This window comes from Peromyscus eremicus, chromosome 9, assembly GCF_949786415.1.
Source record: "Peromyscus eremicus chromosome 9, PerEre_H2_v1, whole genome shotgun sequence".
Classification (NCBI taxonomy): Eukaryota; Metazoa; Chordata; class Mammalia; order Rodentia; family Cricetidae; genus Peromyscus; species Peromyscus eremicus.
Window position 1 is genome coordinate 3,160,432 of NC_081425.1, and position 18,396 is coordinate 3,178,827.

The 18,396-nt window shown below is 44.6% G+C and overlaps 1 protein-coding gene across 6 annotated transcripts in view; it reads left to right on the top strand.

Moving 5' to 3' along the window:
* Positions 1–18,396, top strand: part of Dock9 (dedicator of cytokinesis 9) — a 264,437-nt gene that overhangs the window by 159,826 nt on the left and 86,215 nt on the right. For all 6 annotated transcript variants that reach the window (XM_059273181.1, XM_059273185.1, XM_059273183.1 and 3 more), the window contains exons 11-23: positions 1,795–1,935; positions 3,068–3,268; positions 3,649–3,771; positions 7,492–7,574; positions 8,118–8,240; positions 12,357–12,436; positions 12,526–12,713; positions 12,842–12,907; positions 14,090–14,182; positions 16,071–16,194; positions 16,514–16,635; positions 17,442–17,528; positions 18,225–18,314. In XM_059273181.1, the coding sequence (XP_059129164.1) occupies positions 1,795–1,935; positions 3,068–3,268; positions 3,649–3,771; positions 7,492–7,574; positions 8,118–8,240; positions 12,357–12,436; positions 12,526–12,713; positions 12,842–12,907; positions 14,090–14,182; positions 16,071–16,194; positions 16,514–16,635; positions 17,442–17,528; positions 18,225–18,314 (1,521 nt within the window). The remainder of the gene's footprint in view (positions 1–1,794; positions 1,936–3,067; positions 3,269–3,648; positions 3,772–7,491; positions 7,575–8,117; positions 8,241–12,356; positions 12,437–12,525; positions 12,714–12,841; positions 12,908–14,089; positions 14,183–16,070; positions 16,195–16,513; positions 16,636–17,441; positions 17,529–18,224; positions 18,315–18,396) is intronic.

Genomic DNA, 18,396 nt, shown 5'->3' on the forward strand with positions numbered 1-18,396 from the left:
AGATTCCCAGAAGGCACCAGTCTGAATCTTCAGGTCCACGCTAATCATATAAAGTACCCCTTAACCGTTAGAGTGTGGCACACAGCACTGTAGACACCTGGGAGGCAATAATACTTCTCAGCTAGCTTTAATCCCTGAGAGAAAACTGGGAGTGTGTGCAGCCCACATCTGTGTCCCAGCAAAGTCCAAACACGGTGTGACAAAGGCCTTCAGGGCCCGTGATATTGAGTGTAGCTTAGAGCTGCCGAAAAGGGACAAGGTTCTGCTACATTTCCCCTAATGCCTCCCCCGTCATGTGTGGTCCTTTTAATAGACTTAGCTCTCCCTTTTTTTTCTTTTTTTAAAATTTTTTTAATTTTTATTTTACAATACAATTCAATTCTACATATCAGCCACGGATTTCCTTGTTCTCCCCCCTCCCGCCCCTCTCACCTTCCCCCCAGCCCACTCCCCATTCCCACCTCCTCCAGGGCAAAGCCTTCCCCAAGGACTGAGATCAACCTGGTGGACTCAGTCCAGGCAGGTCCAGTCCCCTCCTCCCAGGCCGAGCCAAGTGATCCTGCATAGGCCCCAGGTTTCAAACAGCCGACTCATGCAATGAGCACAGGACCCAGTCCCACTGCCTGGATGCCTCCCAAACAGATCAAGCCAATTAATTGTCTCACCCATTCAGTTAGCTCTCCCTTTTAATAGACTCTCCCACTTAGCTTTAATAATAGCCTTTTTCTAAGTTTCTTCACTGACCTCCTGTTTACACACTTTGTTTACTGTGGTAACATGCATGCAAACCTTACATTTGAGCCATCTGAAAATATATAATTCAAACTTTAAAAAGTTAAAATTTTTTAAAAAGTAATAAATATATTCTCTATGGAGCCATGACACCATCCGTTTCTAGAATATTTTAATGTTTTCATCTTTACAAACTGAAACTCTTTAAATAACGGTTCCTGATCCCTGACTGTCCCTAAGCCCCCAGTGACCTCGGTTTCACTTTTAGTCTTTATGGATAACAACTCATCAATGTGGAATGGTACAGAATTTGTCTTTTGTGTCTTCTTTTACTTCCGTGTTTCCAAGCTCCATCCATGGCTTTCCTTTATGATGGATTGCTATTATTTGTTGGGACAGTGCATGTGCTCTGAAACCTCAGCTACGTGTGGGGTCAGAGCACAGCTTCAGGACTAGCTTCTCTGTCCACCATGAGCTCTCGGCTCACACTCAGGCGGTCGGGCTGATATGGCACACACTTTACCTGCTGGGCCATTTCATTGATTCAGAATTTCCTGGGTTTTTTTTAAAGACCACTTCTGACTATACAGCCCTGACTGGCCTGAAACTTGCTATGTAGACCAGACGAACCTCAAACTCACCGAGATCTGCCCGCCTCTGCCTCCCTGGTTCTGGGTTTACAAGTGTGCCACCACGTCCGGCCCTGAATTTCCTTCTTATTATTGAGTGTACGTGTCTGTATGTATACACGTATGTGTGTGTATGTATATATACATATATAATGTATTTTATGTGTCCTTACACATGTTAATGGGTGTTTAGATTGTTTATAGTATAAATTCCTGCATAGTTTTCCATCAAGCAGACATATCATCACTTACATGACTGTCATGATATCAGCACATGTCTATTAAATATGTGACTTCACAATGTCGCGCAGCACTATTATGGATGAGTGTATAGAGCTTTTCCATGTTTTAGGCAGTTTTATGTGAGAACACGCATGATGGGATTTCTAATGGGAGCACTATGTGTTTATATATCCACATTTTCATTTTAAAGAAACTTGACTTCTCATCCGCTGAGCCAGAAGTGAAGCCATTTGAAGAAAAGTTTGGGAAAAGGATCCTCGTCAAGTGCAATGATTTGTCTTTCAATCTGCAGTGCTGTGTCGCTGAAAACGAGGAAGGACCCACTACAAATGTAATTTTCCACTTGAAAAATACAGGTTTTTAAAAAAGCCATCCTAAAACACACAGGAAACAAATTAGGGACCAGAGTCTGCTCCTGTCCCCCAGCACTTGGTCTTTAGAGGGGAGAATGTAATAAAGTTATATAAGGTCCCCCTGGTCAAGGGCACAGACTCTAGCCTGGATGACCTGATACTCCAGCTGAGTGGGTCAGCTGATGGACCAGCTGAGGAAGGCAGGCTCACCTTAAGCCATACTAAAGAGAGAGGTGGAATTATTTGCCCTTTAATAATACTGTATTTTTCCTTCCCTTAATTCTCACCTCCCAGCACAGTCCCTACATAAGCCAGGCATCCATGAGGTTCAGCTGAATCTGCCCACCTTACCAAATTTTAGGAAGGTGTGACTTCTACACACACACCTTTTTAATATTTTTCTCTCACATGCTGGCCAGAACCTGAGTGCTTTGTCCGATCCTTTGGGCTTTCCTACCCCTTTCTCAAAAAGCCCCTCTCTATCACGTCACTGCTTGTCCACCGTGTATCTGACCTCCACGCTGGCTTAAAAAGGCAGAGCGGTTTTTCCTCTTCTGTCCTCCATTCTTCTTCCCTGGGTGGCCACTGAGATTGACAGCTTGATCGCCCTAGGGTTTTTCATTTAAATTCTAATAAAATTGGCCACAAATTTCAAAATAATGTTTAAAGACTAAATGTCTTCCTTTTTAAATGTTGATCAATTTCAGGTGTCACAGGTTTCCCTTTATACTGTAGCCTGGATGTGGAGACCTCACCCCAGAGAGGGGCAGGGCTCACACTGGGGTGTGGATGGCATGGGGATGGGTTTGTGGGCAAGGGTAAGAAGGCAGATTTAAACTGCATGTTCAGGACATGGATTTCATGTTAGATGCTCCAAGGAGATCAGCTGGAGAGTGTGCATTAACTAGTGAGGCTCACGAAGGGGTAGTAACAGTGCTGTTTCTTAATATGCTTTATTGCCTAACTGCGTGTGACAAGGAACAAAAGTCTAGTAATCGTTCAAGGAGATGTCATAAACGGGGCTGCTCGCTCTCCTTGCATAGCAGCGTTTCCCCGCAGCTGTCTGGACTGTCTTGATGATGGTGGTGTTATGTTGATGTTACTGTTCAGGTCGAGCCTTTCTTTGTCACCCTGTCCCTGTTTGACATAAAATACAACCGAAAGATTTCCGCTGACTTCCACGTGGACCTGAATCATTTCTCAGTGCGGCAGATGCTGGCTCCCACATCCCCAGCTCTGATGAACGGCGGCCAGAGCCCACCTGCCTTCGAGGATGCCCTTCATGCCGCAGCCATGCAGTATCCGAAGCAGGTGGGGAGCGTTCACACCACTCAGCCTTCTCTTTGCACATGCTATTCAGTATGGTAAAAACTGCTCCAGTGAGACTTTGTCATGCACCAGCGGGGCAGTTTAGATGGTTAATTGTAGGGCAGCGTATGTAATTACATAGTGAAGGTAAACCGAGGGAGAAGTGGTTTGGGGCTCTCATTCATTTCCTTAAGCCTTTTCCTGCTTGCCTTCTCCACCGAGAGACTCTCTGAGCAGATGGTGGACTGAGGAGCACCTGAGATGTTTGGCCCCAGTCTCTCGCTGGTTGGACTGTCTCACTGTCCTTTGCAGCTTTGGGGTCAAGGGATGTCTTTCAGTCATCTGGGAGTCTGCTGACTGAAGAGAGCCATTTGTCTCCCCAGGGAATATTTTCAGTCACGTGTCCTCATCCAGATATATTTCTTGTGGCCAGAATTGAGAAGGTCCTCCAAGGAAGCATCACGCATTGTGCTGAGCCATATATGAAAAGCTCAGACTCGTCTAAGGTATGAACGCCTTTCGTGCTTCGTGATTATTACAGAGTAACAGCCGAAGAGATGACTTTTATGCTAAAGTGTAAACAACTATGAGGTCAGAGGTAAACCGCACTTGTTGACAGTCCAAAGTGCATAGATGGATTTGGGGGGTGGGGGTGGCCCCATCCGTGAGGCACTTGCTATGTCGGCTGAGGACTGGAGTTCTGCTCCCCAGTACCCACATAAATGTCCCACCTGTGGTCACAGCACTCATGAGGCAGAGACAGCATCTCCAAGGCAAACTGGCTAGGTAGTGTGGCCAGAATCAACGGGCTCTCAGTTCAAGTGAGAGCTAGCTCTTCACAAAGTGGCAGCCATCAGTGAAGATGCCTGACATCAACCTCAGTCCTCCTTAAACATGTATACAATCTCTACACACACATGCAGACAGGCATACAGACATGATGCATACCACACATGAAAAAACAGTTACATGTGTATTCTCCATTTAATTCATGTTCCTGGTTTGTCACACAGAGCTGAGCCCGGGTGCTGGCACATGCCAAGCGTATGTTCTGTCACTAAATTCTTCCTCCTGTGTCCAATTCTTTCTCTTTTTTTCAAGAGAGGGTTTCTCTGCGTAACCCTTGCTGTCCTGGAACTTGCTCTGTAGACCAGGCTGGCCTTGAACTCACAGAGATCCACCTGCCTCTGACTTCCAAGTGCTGGGATTAAAGGCGTGTGCCACCACTGGCTGGCTGTGTGTCCAATTCTTAATGAAAGTATTCTCGTGTGTAAATGAAATACATCATTTTGCTGGTCTATTCTGACATCTTAAAATTTAGTTTTCAAAGGAATTATCCACTTGATACTAAACTCTGTGTCATTTAAAAGCACACGTACTGTAGTCAACCAGTGTTTATTGTGTTGTTGGTGTGCCTGTTGGATTCTGGTTTGTAGGTCAGAAGTTACGGAGTTTAAAAACTTAGAAAATGGAGACCTACAAATCTTTAGTTTTTTTCTTACTGTCCTACGGTTGGAGTGGCCAAGGACAATTGACTGTGGCGCTCACACACCTTTCCTTTAGGTTAGAGTAAGCGGTTGAGTGCTCCTGTCTTCACCAGTTTTAACTGTTTTCAGGGGTTTGAGTTTGGTTTGATATTTTAGCTGGTCATTTGAGGGAGGGCCTCGGTGTATTAAGGACTGGTCAGCCGATCTAGTATGAGCAGACATTCCAGAGCTCAAACAGAGGTTTACCAGATTGACTCAAGATTCCAAAACTTCATCCTTGTGGCCACCTAAAGATCCTAGGCACAGCTTCCAGGATATATAGGATGGTGTTAAAGAACACGTTCATGGATTAAGGAGGCCTGGACGCAGAGTGCCAAGGTAGCCGGGGTACTTCTGATATACCTCACCTCTATAGGCCCCAATGTCCCACATGTGGGCATAGGATAATGTTGCCCAGCCTGCCTTCCTCACAGGGCCAGGGTACAGATAAACAGGCCATGGAGCACACAGTGCTGAGAACACCACATATCCCAAACAGCATGTGAGATATTTGAGTTCAGCTCCCATCAAGTAAAAGCCCGTTCATCAGGCATCTTCAAACACTAAGCTTTTTGGCTGATAAAAGTTGAATCAAGTTTGTTTCCTGGAGAGAAGAAGACATCTTATTGTTCCAAGCCGAGTCTGCAAAATATTAGATGAGAAGTCTTTCTAGTCTTTTATTTTGATGAGTCAATGGTGACTTCATATAAGGCCGCACTGACAGAACATACTTCCAAGGTGCACGTGCTCGTCAACATTGCTGTGTCTGCCGGCCATATGCATGAGCTGAGATTCGGCAGCCATGTTGGTACACAGCAAACACATTAAGATGAGCTGTCCTTTTCTCTACCTGCTTCCCAGCATCCCTTGGGGGTGTGTTCCTTCCTCGTCACTGCCACAGCATCTCATTAAAACAGGGATCAAGGTTTAGCCATCTCATACCTGGAGAGGTTCTTATAGACTTGGCACGGTGATATTATTTTGTTCTGCCAATCAACGTTGTGTCTTCCTTTTTCCCAAGATGTACACAAGTCATCTAGAACATCACCTGGGACAAATCTTCGTTTTGCAGGCCGGGGAAGGGCTTCCAAGGAGAAGGCACTCAACCCCTGCTCTCACATGCATGTTCTCTCTGTGTCCTTGTTTGATTTCCATTGAAGACAAATCTACTAAAGCCTTGTGTTTAGCATTAATTTTGCTCCACAATGCACTTGCTCATTGCTGCTTGAATCTTTTTAGGGTTTTTTTTTGTGTTGCTTGAAGTAAGATCCAGGGCCTTGGGTGTGCTAGGCAAGCATTCTTTCCCTTAATGATTTGCTTGAGACGGGATCTTACTATGTGTCTAGGACGGGCCTTAAACTTGAGATCCTCCGGCTTCTGTCTCCTAGTGCTGCCATTATAGGTGGCACCTGACTGAAAATCTTGAATCTGAACATAATTAAAATCAACTCTGGGAGGAAGAATTGGTTGTCTTTGTTCAAGGACCGCACACCTCTAGATCCTGCTATAAATCTCTCAGGGATGGGTAGACATACCCCACTAAAAAGAAAGGGCTGCACAGGCAGTTTCTTGTCATCTGTTTGAACGAAGATGTGACTGTGGAAGGACCACAGGGTTTTATAGTGACAAGGGACCATGAGTATTGTCACCCACACTCTCCGTTTTTAAGGTGAGGGAAGGAGAGCTCCTAGGGTCACACAGAGGCTTTTGTGGACCTTCAGATGGGCGTCTCTTGCTCTGTTGATTGTTTCTCACACTTGATGGTGCTCGCAGATCATTGGAGGGCCTGTCAGGGTATAGTCCTGACCAGAGTGGTTACGGCAGCCTCCGGGGCTCCTTTAACTCTGCCACTCGGAAGAAAACTCTGGCTTTCAGGTGTGAGCAGTTTTCCTAAAACTGGTTTGACTTGGATGCACTCAAGTAACATAAATGACCTCCAAGCTCCTTCCTACACACACAAAAGACACTCAGGTCCCCTCTTGACTCTTCTGGTCAGTCACACTTTGAAACAGAGCACTATCACAGGACAAGGATATGTGGGACAACTGAGTGGGTAACAGAACCACTCTACACACATGTCATTGGCCAAAATCCAATACGCTTATTGTGTTCCATCAACCTAGAACAAGCCAAACCTGATGGTGAGGAAGTGATAGTGTTTGTGTATAAAGCAAAACTGTAACAATGAAGGGCAGTGTCTAATTTAAGCCGGTACCTAATTATGGCGTTGCCTGGATTGTGGGAATCTGTACAAGTTGGTGCGCATTAGGAGCTTGGAAAGCTTAGATTGTTCATTAGTGCTTTCCTTTAACTTCTGGTAGATAGATATTTGGGCACGAATACCAAATATTAGTATACTCAGTGGCTCACAATTAGCCCTTAGTCAAAAAGAAATGAAGTCTGTGAGAGGAAAGAGGCTGGCAGAGAGTAGCCTGCTTGTTGCTGGCAAAGACTGGTACGGTTTATGTGCATCTTGGAAACAATACTCTGTAGTTTTGAGAGTCACTGCCAGGGGTACATTAAATAAAGAAGTCCATACTGGGTTTGAAGCCAGCCCTATCTGTCACTGCTGTAAGAAGTGCGTTTGTGTGCATCTGGTGGTATGGGGAGGGCTTGTTTAATGATCATTCGATCGTAGCTGCTCTGGTCTCAAGTCCCCTGTGCCAGAGTATTTCAAAGCTCTGTTCTGGTGTGTTCCAGGTTGCTCAGAAGGTGCTGAAGAATGCCAAACAGGCATGCCAAAGACTAGGACAGTACAGAATGCCGTTTGCTTGGGCAGCAAGGTAAGGGAGAACGCCTTTTATACTTGGGATAGACTGATGGACAAATAGACTGACCGACAAGTAGGCCTACCTATTGAGTTTATTATCCTGAGTCAAAGAGATGAAATCAAGAATAAATAATCACCAAATCTGAAAATGCATTTAGCAAAGGCACAGAGAGGAAAGATGTGGGCCAGAGACCAGCTGCTGGACCCAGCAGGGTGGACTGGAGGTTTGCTGGGGGAGAGTCCAGGCCCTGGCCGTGTGCCTCCAGCTGGGACGGTGCATCTGGGGAGTCCCACAGTGGCCTCTATCCCTGTTCCTTTCTTCTTTCCCGTGTGAATGTGTATGTTGTTTTCTCAGTACAAGCTTTTGGCTGGAACTGTTCTCTGTGTAATTGAGTTAGTTGTGGTTGTCCTCGTTAATACTTGCTGCATTTGGGGATAATGAGATTTCTGTTGGCCTCCACCAATGGAATCAAGATTAGTCTGTGTGCAGAGACCAGAATTCTCTTTATTTTGCTCTTTGGAAAATTGTGTCTTGAATGTTGTTTCACTGTTTCAGGACATTGTTCAAGGATACATCTGGAAACCTGGACAAAAATGCCAGATTTTCTGCCATCTATCGGCAAGACAGCAATAAGCTTTCAAACGACGACATGCTCAAGCTACTCGCAGACTTCCGGAAGTGAGTTTTAAGTTGTTGGTTGTTTCCACACATGAGAAGTTCTCATGGTGGGGAGGGGGAGGTGGGAACAGTCATATAAATTATGTCATTCAGAGCTCATGAGGGGCAGATGGGGAGTGGATGTGGACAGAGCATTTCCTAGAGGCCAAGAGAAGGAACAAACTGTTCTGATTGATTGGAATTCTTGCTGGATGTTTTGGTGGTGTGGTAAGACAAAGGGTAGAGGTAAGCATAGGCAGGAAGGGTACAACCTGAGGGAACACTGTCAGCTGGAAAGGTCACAGCAGAGCCCTTGCAGGAGGAAGTCAGGAGAGGTGGGCTAACCGAGTTACCGGCCCACTGGGCCTTATAGTGGGGAAGAAGGCGTCACCAAAGAGAAACAATCGCCAGGTTTCTGACTTGCAAGATTAATCAACTCTCCTGGTACTGAAACAAATGTGGGAGAAGACAATTTACGTAATCCTTACCTAAGCAGTCCTTGGTTTAAATGCTTTGCACATGCTTTGCACATATTACTGGGGGTATCCATTCCCTGGGGTTTCTGCAACTACTGCAAACCAGGTCACTTTGTATGTGGAAAGGCTAAAAGCTTAAAGAAATGTTAATATGACCACACCTCCCAGACTAGGGCTTTCCTTGGCTTGTACATCATTCCAGTCTCCCTGCCTTTGCCTTCCCATGGCCGTCTTCCTGTCTGTCCTGTCTTAATCTTTCACAGGAGTCTCAGAACAGCACACAAAGCCTCAAGCAGATAGTCTCAACTTATGCCCACATGTTGGCTTTCTTTTTTGTTTGCCTTTTTTTGTTTGTTTGATTTTCGAGACAAGATTTCTCTGAACGTGCTTTGTAGACCAGGTTGGCCTCAAATGCATAGAAATCCACCTGCCTCTGCCTCCCGGCTAGAATTAAAGGTATGTACCACCACTGCCTGGCTTGGCTCTCATTTTTATATGGAGAGGTGAGTGAGACTTTCAAATAGTGGTCTTACGTGTACTTATCATATCTCACACACATACATTGTTCTGGGTCACAGAGGAGAAACAGCGGACATGATCAAATCTGTGGGTTCAGTTTACTGTGTTCGTGGGGCGTGAGATTGATGGTTTTCTTTTTCTTAAAAGTCAGTTGTAAACAGGCTGAGTCTGCCGTGTGAGCAGAATGAGAACACAGTTAAGTAATCTCAAAGCATGGATATCTCGGTTACCTGGTGGGTGAATTTGTACAGTCAGGCTTCAAACAGCGTCTCTCAGAAGTCATTCCCACATATAGTTGGGGGTCACAAATACTCAATACAAGATGGAGAAATTTCCAGTGAAAATTATTGAACTAAAATTCGTTCATTCACTTGAAATCTATCCCGGAAAGAAATCTATGGATGATGTGGATTTTTTGTTTTGTTTCGTTTTTTGAGACAGGGTTCCTCTGTGTAACAGCTCTGGCTGTCCTGGAACTCACTCTGTAGACCAGGCTGACCTCAAACTCACAGAGGTTTACCTGTCTCTGCCTCCTGAATGCTGGGATTAAAGGCGTGCACCACCACTGCTCCCCTGGTGTTGGAGATTTTAAAAAGGGTGAAGATGCCATTTGTTAGTGGAAGTGGTGAAGCACACTACTCTTGGGCACCTACATTTGAAAGTATTATTTGTCATAAACAGTATTTCTGATTTATAGAAGAGAATAAATACAACTTCGCAGCTTCGGCTGAGGACTTACTCTTGTAGGATGTTGCACTAAGTTGTTCACATGAACAGGTAGAGGAAGGCCTGTGTGCCAAGAGAACTGTAGAGACAAAGTTCACACCTGGGGACTGATTTTTCACTGAAGAGTTTTTGTGGGTGATGTCACTGAGGGAGTGCCCAGTGGTGAGGCTCCTGGGAGAGGTACCACCCCTAAAGCTGGGCACTCAAAACATCTCACACAGTGGGAACCTAGGCATAGTACAGGGCGTGGCTAGCTCAGTTGGAGTTCTCTTGGTCTGAACTCTTTCCAGCTGAAAGCCGAGTGTGGGGTAATAGTGCCTTCCTAACCATTTCATCTCTGGGGATGTCAGTGAGTCCCAGTTACACTCAAGCACAAACAGAAAGAAGAGTAGAAATGAGAGTCCCTGACAGACGGGGATACACCAAGCCGAGATGGGAGTATCCCAGAGTCTTTGATCATAGTGGAGGAAGAATCTAGAGCTTTGAGTGAATGGTTTTTCTAAGAGAGGCGGAAGGGTTTCCTGTGAGGCTACTCAGTAGGTGCCGGTGCCAGAGGAGTCCTAAAAGCTGGGGGTGGGGAATGCACCAGATGCTGAATCTGCTGGCTCCTGGGTTTGTCTGCTCTCTGTTGCTGCGATAAAGACATGATCAAATGCAACCTGGAGAGGAAAGGGTTCAGTTGGCTTACACTACCGTGTCGCGGTCCATGGAGGGAAGCCAGGGCAAGAAGGGAAGCAGGTGCCATGAGTGAATTCTGTTTACTGGCTTGTTCCTCATGGCTTGCTCAGTTTGCTCTCTTATATAACCCAGGACCGCCTGCCCTGAGGTTGTATCATCCCATGTGCTGGGTCCTCCCACAGCAGTCATTAATCAAGAGAATGCTCCATAGACTTGCCTACAGGCCAATCTGATGGGAGCATTTTCTCAGTTGAGGGTCCCTCTTCCCATTCAACCCAAGCTTGTGTCAAGTTGACAAACCTCTAATCAACACAGACACTGAGCTTGGATGTTCCTTGGCAATGCTGTGAAAGGAATTGGTGGGTTATGAAGAGCCGTGTGACAGCATCTGTTCCAGGACCGGCCATGTCATGTTGAGCCGGTCACCTTGACCACATCTCTTCTAAATTGATTGGCTAAGCTGGTGCCACAGAGGAGTACAACGCCCTTGGCACAGTGTGTTTGCCGTGGTTACATGTGTCACCCCATGAGTGACTCAGGGATGTGAGTGAGCAGCTGTTCGATTGTTGGAGTCGTTAGTTACCACGTGGAAATGGAGGATTTAAGAACATGTTCTTGGCAGTATTCTATCACGTGACCAGTGATGGTTACGAACATATACTATGCTGGTCAAGTATCTTCATGACATGAAGCTCTTAGGAAGATCAGAGACTAGACCTGGATTCAGGAGGAGTCAACTATGAACAGGTCAAACATAAAAAGATGAAATTTTATCAGAACAAAAATAAGTCCTATTCTGATGTCCCAACGTGTAAAGCACATACTAGTTTTCCAGAGGATTTAAGTTTGATTCCCAGCACCTACATCAGGCAACTCACAACCACCTATAACTCAAGTTCCAGGAGATCTGGTGCCTTTGACCTCCAAGGGCGCGCGCGCCCGCACGCACACACACACACACACACACACACACACACACACACACACACCAAATTTAAAAAGAAAAAAAAAAAGACTGTGTGGTAGCTGTAGATGGTTGAAAGAGGAACATTTTCCTGGACTCTTGGTGAGCAAATACTTCAGAGAAGGGAATTTTGTCACCTGTCGGGAAGGGGGCCTGGTGTCACATGACTGTGTTGGTTTCTTTGACAACAGTAGCAGCTCTTCTCAGTGACAATGGGAGACTCTTTATTAGAGGAAGTCAGATGAATGACAAACGAGTTTCATTGATCGTCTACTCCATGCCCAGCATTGATGTGGCTTCTGGTTCTAAATGCAGATCATTCCAAACAAGCCTGGTGTCTCCGTGGTGAGACTGAGGAGAAGGGGGCTTTCATTGTAACTATGTGGTGATATTGTATCATCGTAACTATTTGGTAATGTTCCGTATCCTGACCTGTGTGGTTACCTATGGCATTGGGCTGAGGAGCACTTCAAATCCTGGAAAGAGTCTGAGCCCCGGTGTGCACTACAAAACACTGGCTTTGAAGACTTAGCACATTGTTGTATTGATGACATTCCAAAATGATAATATTGTGCAAATGTTGGACTAAGTGAAGTGCCATATTTTTACCTGTTTTTAATATTTTCCGTGTGGTTGCTACAAAGTAGAAATGTGATTTTTGCAACTGGTGTTATTATATATATTGTTATTTCCTTTTCCTGAAAAAGCCACTTGAGAATTTAGACTTCACAGTTAACCTCCCTCATAATACTTGATTTCCTCTTTTGTTTGTAGACCTGAGAAGATGGCCAAACTCCCAGTGATTTTGGGCAATCTAGACATCACGATTGATAACGTCTCCTCTGACTCCCCCAGTAAGTGTTCAGTTCTGTGTAATAAGCAGCCCACAGTGTTGTTTAGTTGGCTTTTCCTCTGCTCTGTACTATTTGGGATTTCTTTTCAGATTATCTGAATTCATCATACATTCCCATGAGGCAGTTCGAAGCCTGCAGTAAATCTCCGCTCACTTTTGAAGTAGAGGAATTTGTGCCCTGTATACCCAGACACACCCAGCCTTATACTGTCTATAGCAATCACCTTTACGTTTACCCGAAGTACTTGAAATATGACAGTCAGAAGTCTTTTGCTAAGGTGAGTGCACAGACATACGCATCTCCTTTACGACTTAGCTTTTAGTTTCTTTTATAAATGTGTATATATGCTGCGTTTTGTTGCCTTTTTTTTTCTCTTACATCTTTTTCTCTTGCATACTACTGCAGGCCAGAAATATTGCTATTTGCATTGAGTTCAAAGATTCCGATGAAGAAGATTCTCAACCTCTGAAGGTTTGTTTTTTAATATATATATGTACATACATTTAATATATATATTAAAGATTGGCACATTTTAATTTTAACACAAGCTCAAACTATATGGTATTATACTATATAATGGCCTATGCTAAATGTCATAGAATGTGCAGGTTGATTCTTGGTCCTAATTTTAGGACTGTATGTTTTGCTGTTCTTGTTGGAGTGGGGTCTCTTATGTGTGCATGATTCAGTAAGGATGTACTAAATACCCACCATGCATCAGACATTGTCTAGGTGTGAAGAGTCATGCTGTAAATGAGTGTGAAGGTAGAGGTCATGATCAACCACGGGATCTTCATTAATTAGCTATTACAGAATAGCAGCAATGTTGTCTGTTGTCGGAGGCAAAGTTGACTGATGATGTTCCCTGGCACCGTGGCATGCCTACTTTAACCCTTCCGATTATCAAACAGACCTTTCAAAAATTTCTAGCTTCTAAGATTAATGCACAGACTTTGAATGGCTCAGTGCTACATACTTTAGTAGAACTGAGTTTTAAATCCAAGCAGTCCAGCTCCAGAGCCTAAATTCTTTACAATGTTAAAATGACTTTCCCAGAGAGGGAGACAAATGTCCAGACAGAACTAGTTACTCTCAAGATAGTTGAGTTTAGGTTGGGGTTGATGGAGCGCCTGCCTAGCACACTCGGAGCTCTGGGTTCTGTCTCAGCACCTCATAAAGGGAGGCATGGCAGCACAAGCCAGTAACAGCCACACTCCAACAGTGCAGGCTGGAGAACTTCTGGCCACACAGGGAGTTCCAGGCCCGCGTGGGCTGTGAGACCCTGGCACAAAGGGAGGGAACAAGAGAGGGAAGGGAGAAAGTGGGTGGGAGAGGAGAAAAGAAATTTACAGTTTACTGACAGACACTGTCATGGAAAGAAGACTGCCTGAAATGGAAGGTATTGAATAAGCTTTTTTTAAATGTATTCATTTTAATTTAGACAAATACAAATGTTTGCATGGAAAAATGGAAGGGGTGGGCCACAGGCTGGGGAAGGTCTGGTTTCCCAGGACCCCAGAGTTAAAGGCTCGAAGACCTGGGCTCTCACAGATGGACACAGCCTGAGAAGCCTCTTGCTCTATAACACATCTAACCAATTTCTCACTCCGTCACCTGAAACCCAGTGTTGGTTTTTCCTGTTCCTCCTTTTAGTGCATTTACGGCAGACCTGGTGGCCCAGTGTTCACTAGAAGTGCCCTTGCTGCGGTTCTACACCATCAACAAAACCCAGAATTCTATGATGAGGTAATGGTGTTTTCAAAGAATGACACAATTTCACCAGTCTTAAGAGAAACATGAAACTTTTTGCTAGTTACAGCAGAGTGCAAGAAAAGCAGCATTCCCTGCTGAAATCACAGCAGAATTGGTGTTTGTTTTACGTGATTTTTCTATTTAACATCTTTGTTGATATAAATAAAACCACAAATTACAAATTAATAAAAGAAAATTCTTAATTGCACCTTTAGTGCCATAGTTAATATTCTAGCAGCGCTCTTCAAATTCATCCTTGAGTTGATATCCCTGGGAGGCCTGCTCTTTCCTGAAGAGAAAGGGAGGAGTGGAAGGAGGGGAAAACTTTGGAGGATGATTAGATTTTAAAAAATAAAACAAAAACCAAGTTTATCCTTGAACATAGGACTGTTGAACCTAAGAATCATCCTGTTTATTGGTGGATTTTCTCCTATGGAATGGTTCACTCTTGAGCTGCTAGAGTCACGGGGGTGGCATGCTCTTGAAGTGATCTAAAATTCATATGTGACTTTTGATTTATACAGAACTTACTTAATACCCTGATGTTGGCCGGAAGAGGCTTATCAATAACACAGCAATCAGTTAACAAATTCTTTATGTTGTATAGTCTACATATGGTGAAAAGTACGTGAGAACCAAGAGAGATCACTTTTTATTGCCATGTTCAGTTTGTAGGAAAGTGAAATTGCTTACGTTTTAGACAGATTCATGCAGCACTGAGCTCACTGCAGGATCAGGAGGAGGCGGCTTTTAAATTACTTACAGTATGTTCTACCATTGATTCATACAGTTGTGAGTTAGTAATTCTCGCTTCGTTCGTTTTGATTGTGAAAGTTGCCAGCCATCTGTTTGATGCATACAATTTGATAAATCTTACCTCAATAATTGGTAAGTATAGATTTTTATGGTAGCACATTGGCACTAGGAGATGGCTGAATAGGTAAGCGCTTGCTCCAGAAGCAGGAGGACCCGAGTTCAAATCCTCAGCCCCAGTATAAAAAGTTGAGCATGGCCACGCATGCGTCTATAATCTCAGAGGTGGGGGAAGGTCGAGATAAGAGGACCCCTGGCGTGTGCTGATGCCAGCCTACCTCAGGCTCAAGGAGATACCATGTCTCAAGGGAACTGGGAAGAGTACTAAACACCTTCCTCCTGTTGCCTCCTTGCACTTTGGGTATGTACTTATGCCTACATGTGTGCATATACCACCCACATGTACTGCATGTCACACATAGATAGCCCCCCAAGTATCACTTTTACCTATATATATTTTATATACTCATGAATACTCAATTTTTTGACATTTTAGGTAAAGTGGTTTGTGTATGAATTTTACAAGTGACTGCAAATCTCCCTCCCAACCAAAAATAAATAAATAAATAAAATAAAACAAACAAAAACCCAGATTCTGCATAGGATCATGATGTGGCACAGTGAGAAAGTGTGTGCTTGGTATATGTGAGGTGCTAGATTTAATTCTTAGTGCCAAAAACCAAAAGTAAACAAAAGTCTTCATATCTGAGACCCATAGAGTTGAAAGCCCTGTTGTCCACGGTCAACTGTAGTTCAGTGAAACCGCTGTGTGTGAAGAAATGTTCAGCCCCTGGTTCTCATGCCGACAGCTGTGTGGTTTGCATTGTGGTGCCTGTTTTCCCGTTTGCTTATGCCTGAAAGAGACATCACCCCTTCCCCGGTTTCTAGTCAGTGTGTTCAGAATCCATCTCTCCTTGGCGTCATTAACAGCTTGGGTGTGTCTACGTTTAATCCTAGGAAGGGTTTGGGGAACAGGCGTCTACATTTGAGTTGGGTGGCGTGCACCTGCCTCCCCTGGGAACATTTGCTGTTGTGGGATGTTAGGAACTTTGTTCTTCTGCCTTTGCAGATCAAGATAGAACTGCCAACCCAGCTACATGAGAAGCACCATCTGCTGTTCACCTTCTTCCACGTCAGCTGCGATAACTCGACTAAAGGGAGCACGAAGAAGAAGGACGCCGTTGAAACACAAGGTGGGAACCCGTCTCCTCATTTCTTGGTTGTTTTGTTGTTGTTTTTTAACATTTGCATGTTGGAGTTTTTTATTATATTTTGATTCTTAATATTCATCCTTTTGCCAAAGGGTTTCTAGGTGGGTTTCTAGGTGGGTTTCTAGGTGGCCTCATGCTATCATGCCTGAAGTGCATATGCAAAGAGACTCAGTCAAGGCTATGTCGAGGCCTCCCCATCACTTACTTGATTGATGGTAACAGTTGTTGCTCAGGCTTGCAGTGATTTCCCTTCAGAAGCAGTGAGCTCACAGTGGCTTTTCTTGTTCTTTGTTCTCAACAGTTGGCTATTCCTGGCTTCCGCTCCTGAAAGACGGAAGGGTGTTGACAAATGAACAACACATCCCTGTCTCAGCCAATCTTCCATCTGGCTACCTTGGCTACCAGGAGCTCAGCATGGGCAGGGTATCGGATTTTAAGATTGGTTTGTTTTAACTCCGTTTCTTCAGAAAGCATTGAAGAATATAAAAACAGCAATAGCATACAACAGAAGCGGCACATGGGATTTTATCAGTCCTAACAGATTGGTTTTCTTTATTCATTTTGAAGTAAATGTGTACAATTAGAAGCTGTTTCAGATGACACTCGATGCATTTTATAAGCCTGTGCTGGTAGTGCCATAACAGAGAGGTACTGGGCCCGGCATGAGTCCTTCTGAGCCATGCTCAAATAAAGATGAGTTCTCAGTTAGGTTGATATAGACCCCGAGAATCGAATTTCTTTCCCACATCGTAGTTCACTCTGTCTGGTGTCACCTTCATTGCGTCCCAGAGTCCTGAACTCAGGTCTGCCTAAGATACTCATGAAGCCAAGCATGGTGGTGCACACCTTTAATCCCAGCGCTCAGGAGGCGGAGGTGAATCTGGGAGTTTGAGATCCGCCTGGTCTACATAGAAAGTTTTAGTCAAGTCAGGGCTACATAGTGAGACCCTGTCTCAAAAACATATAACGATACCGGTGAAGTCAGATTCATTTCCAGTGAAATGGACTGTCATCTCGGACAAGTTAGAAAGCCCGGGAGGAAGGCAGTGTGCTGAGGGGAAGGAACTGGGCAAACAATGCAAACACAGCGGCGTTGCTGCTGTGGCCAGGCGCAGCTCTGCAGCCACTGGAGCCTTTGAGTCTTCAGTCCCTCCTCAGGGTCGTCCCTGATGGTTGTGTGCAAGCCGAGATAGCTAATCTGTTGGATCTTTCCCCGTTCTTCTTTTCAGCATTATGGTCCAGAAATTAAGTGGGTGGAAGGAGGCAAGCCTCTGTTGAAAATTTCCACTCATCTGGTTTCCACGGTGTACACTCAGGTATGGGTCAGCTATCTCATTCCAGTGATTACTCTGTGACCAAGTTGTCTGTGCAAAACAGATTCCTGGTGTCCTATGAATGTATTATTACACTATAGGTCTTTATTTGAAAAAAGTACATGGGAGGTGCTTATGTGTGCTGATATACGTGAAAAGTAGTTTATAAGTCTGTGACATTGTTCAACCGTTTTCCCATGCTGGAGGATCCTTTGGATGTCATTTGTACATGGTCAGTTTTATAATCTTAAATAGCATTCATGATGACTCAGTGGTACATGAGTACCAGTACGAAAAATGTACGAAATCATGAAGGTCAGAGTTCAGATTCCATGGAACAAACAAGCCAAGCATCTCACCCATGCCCATCACCCTACTTCAAAGGGTATCAGAGATGTGAGAGTTCTAGGGCCAGCTGCCTTCCAGCTCTGTGTTCAAGGAAGAGAGCTCCTTCCTCCAAGGGATAGGCAGAGCAATAGAGGAGGACTCCCAATTCCTCTTCCAACCTCTTCATACACACTGGTGTGTGCAACCCTACACACATGTACTCAGATGCACAGAAATGCATTCGCACACGCACACGCACACGCACACACACAGGCATATATATATGCCATTCATGTTTGTTCCCTGAAGCAGGATTCTCCTGTTTCTAGAAGCATATACTAACAGACGTTCTTCTCCTCCTCTGCCCCCCAGGATCAGCATTTACATAATTTTTTCCAGTACTGTCAGAAAACGGAATCTGGAGCCCAAGCCTCAGGGAATGAACTTGTAAAATACCTTAAGGTACCAGGTGGCTTTCTTAGTCCCTCTTTTAAGTGACTTTGGAAATAAATTGTGTTTCCTTGTTGGTGGTGGGTGTTGTTGC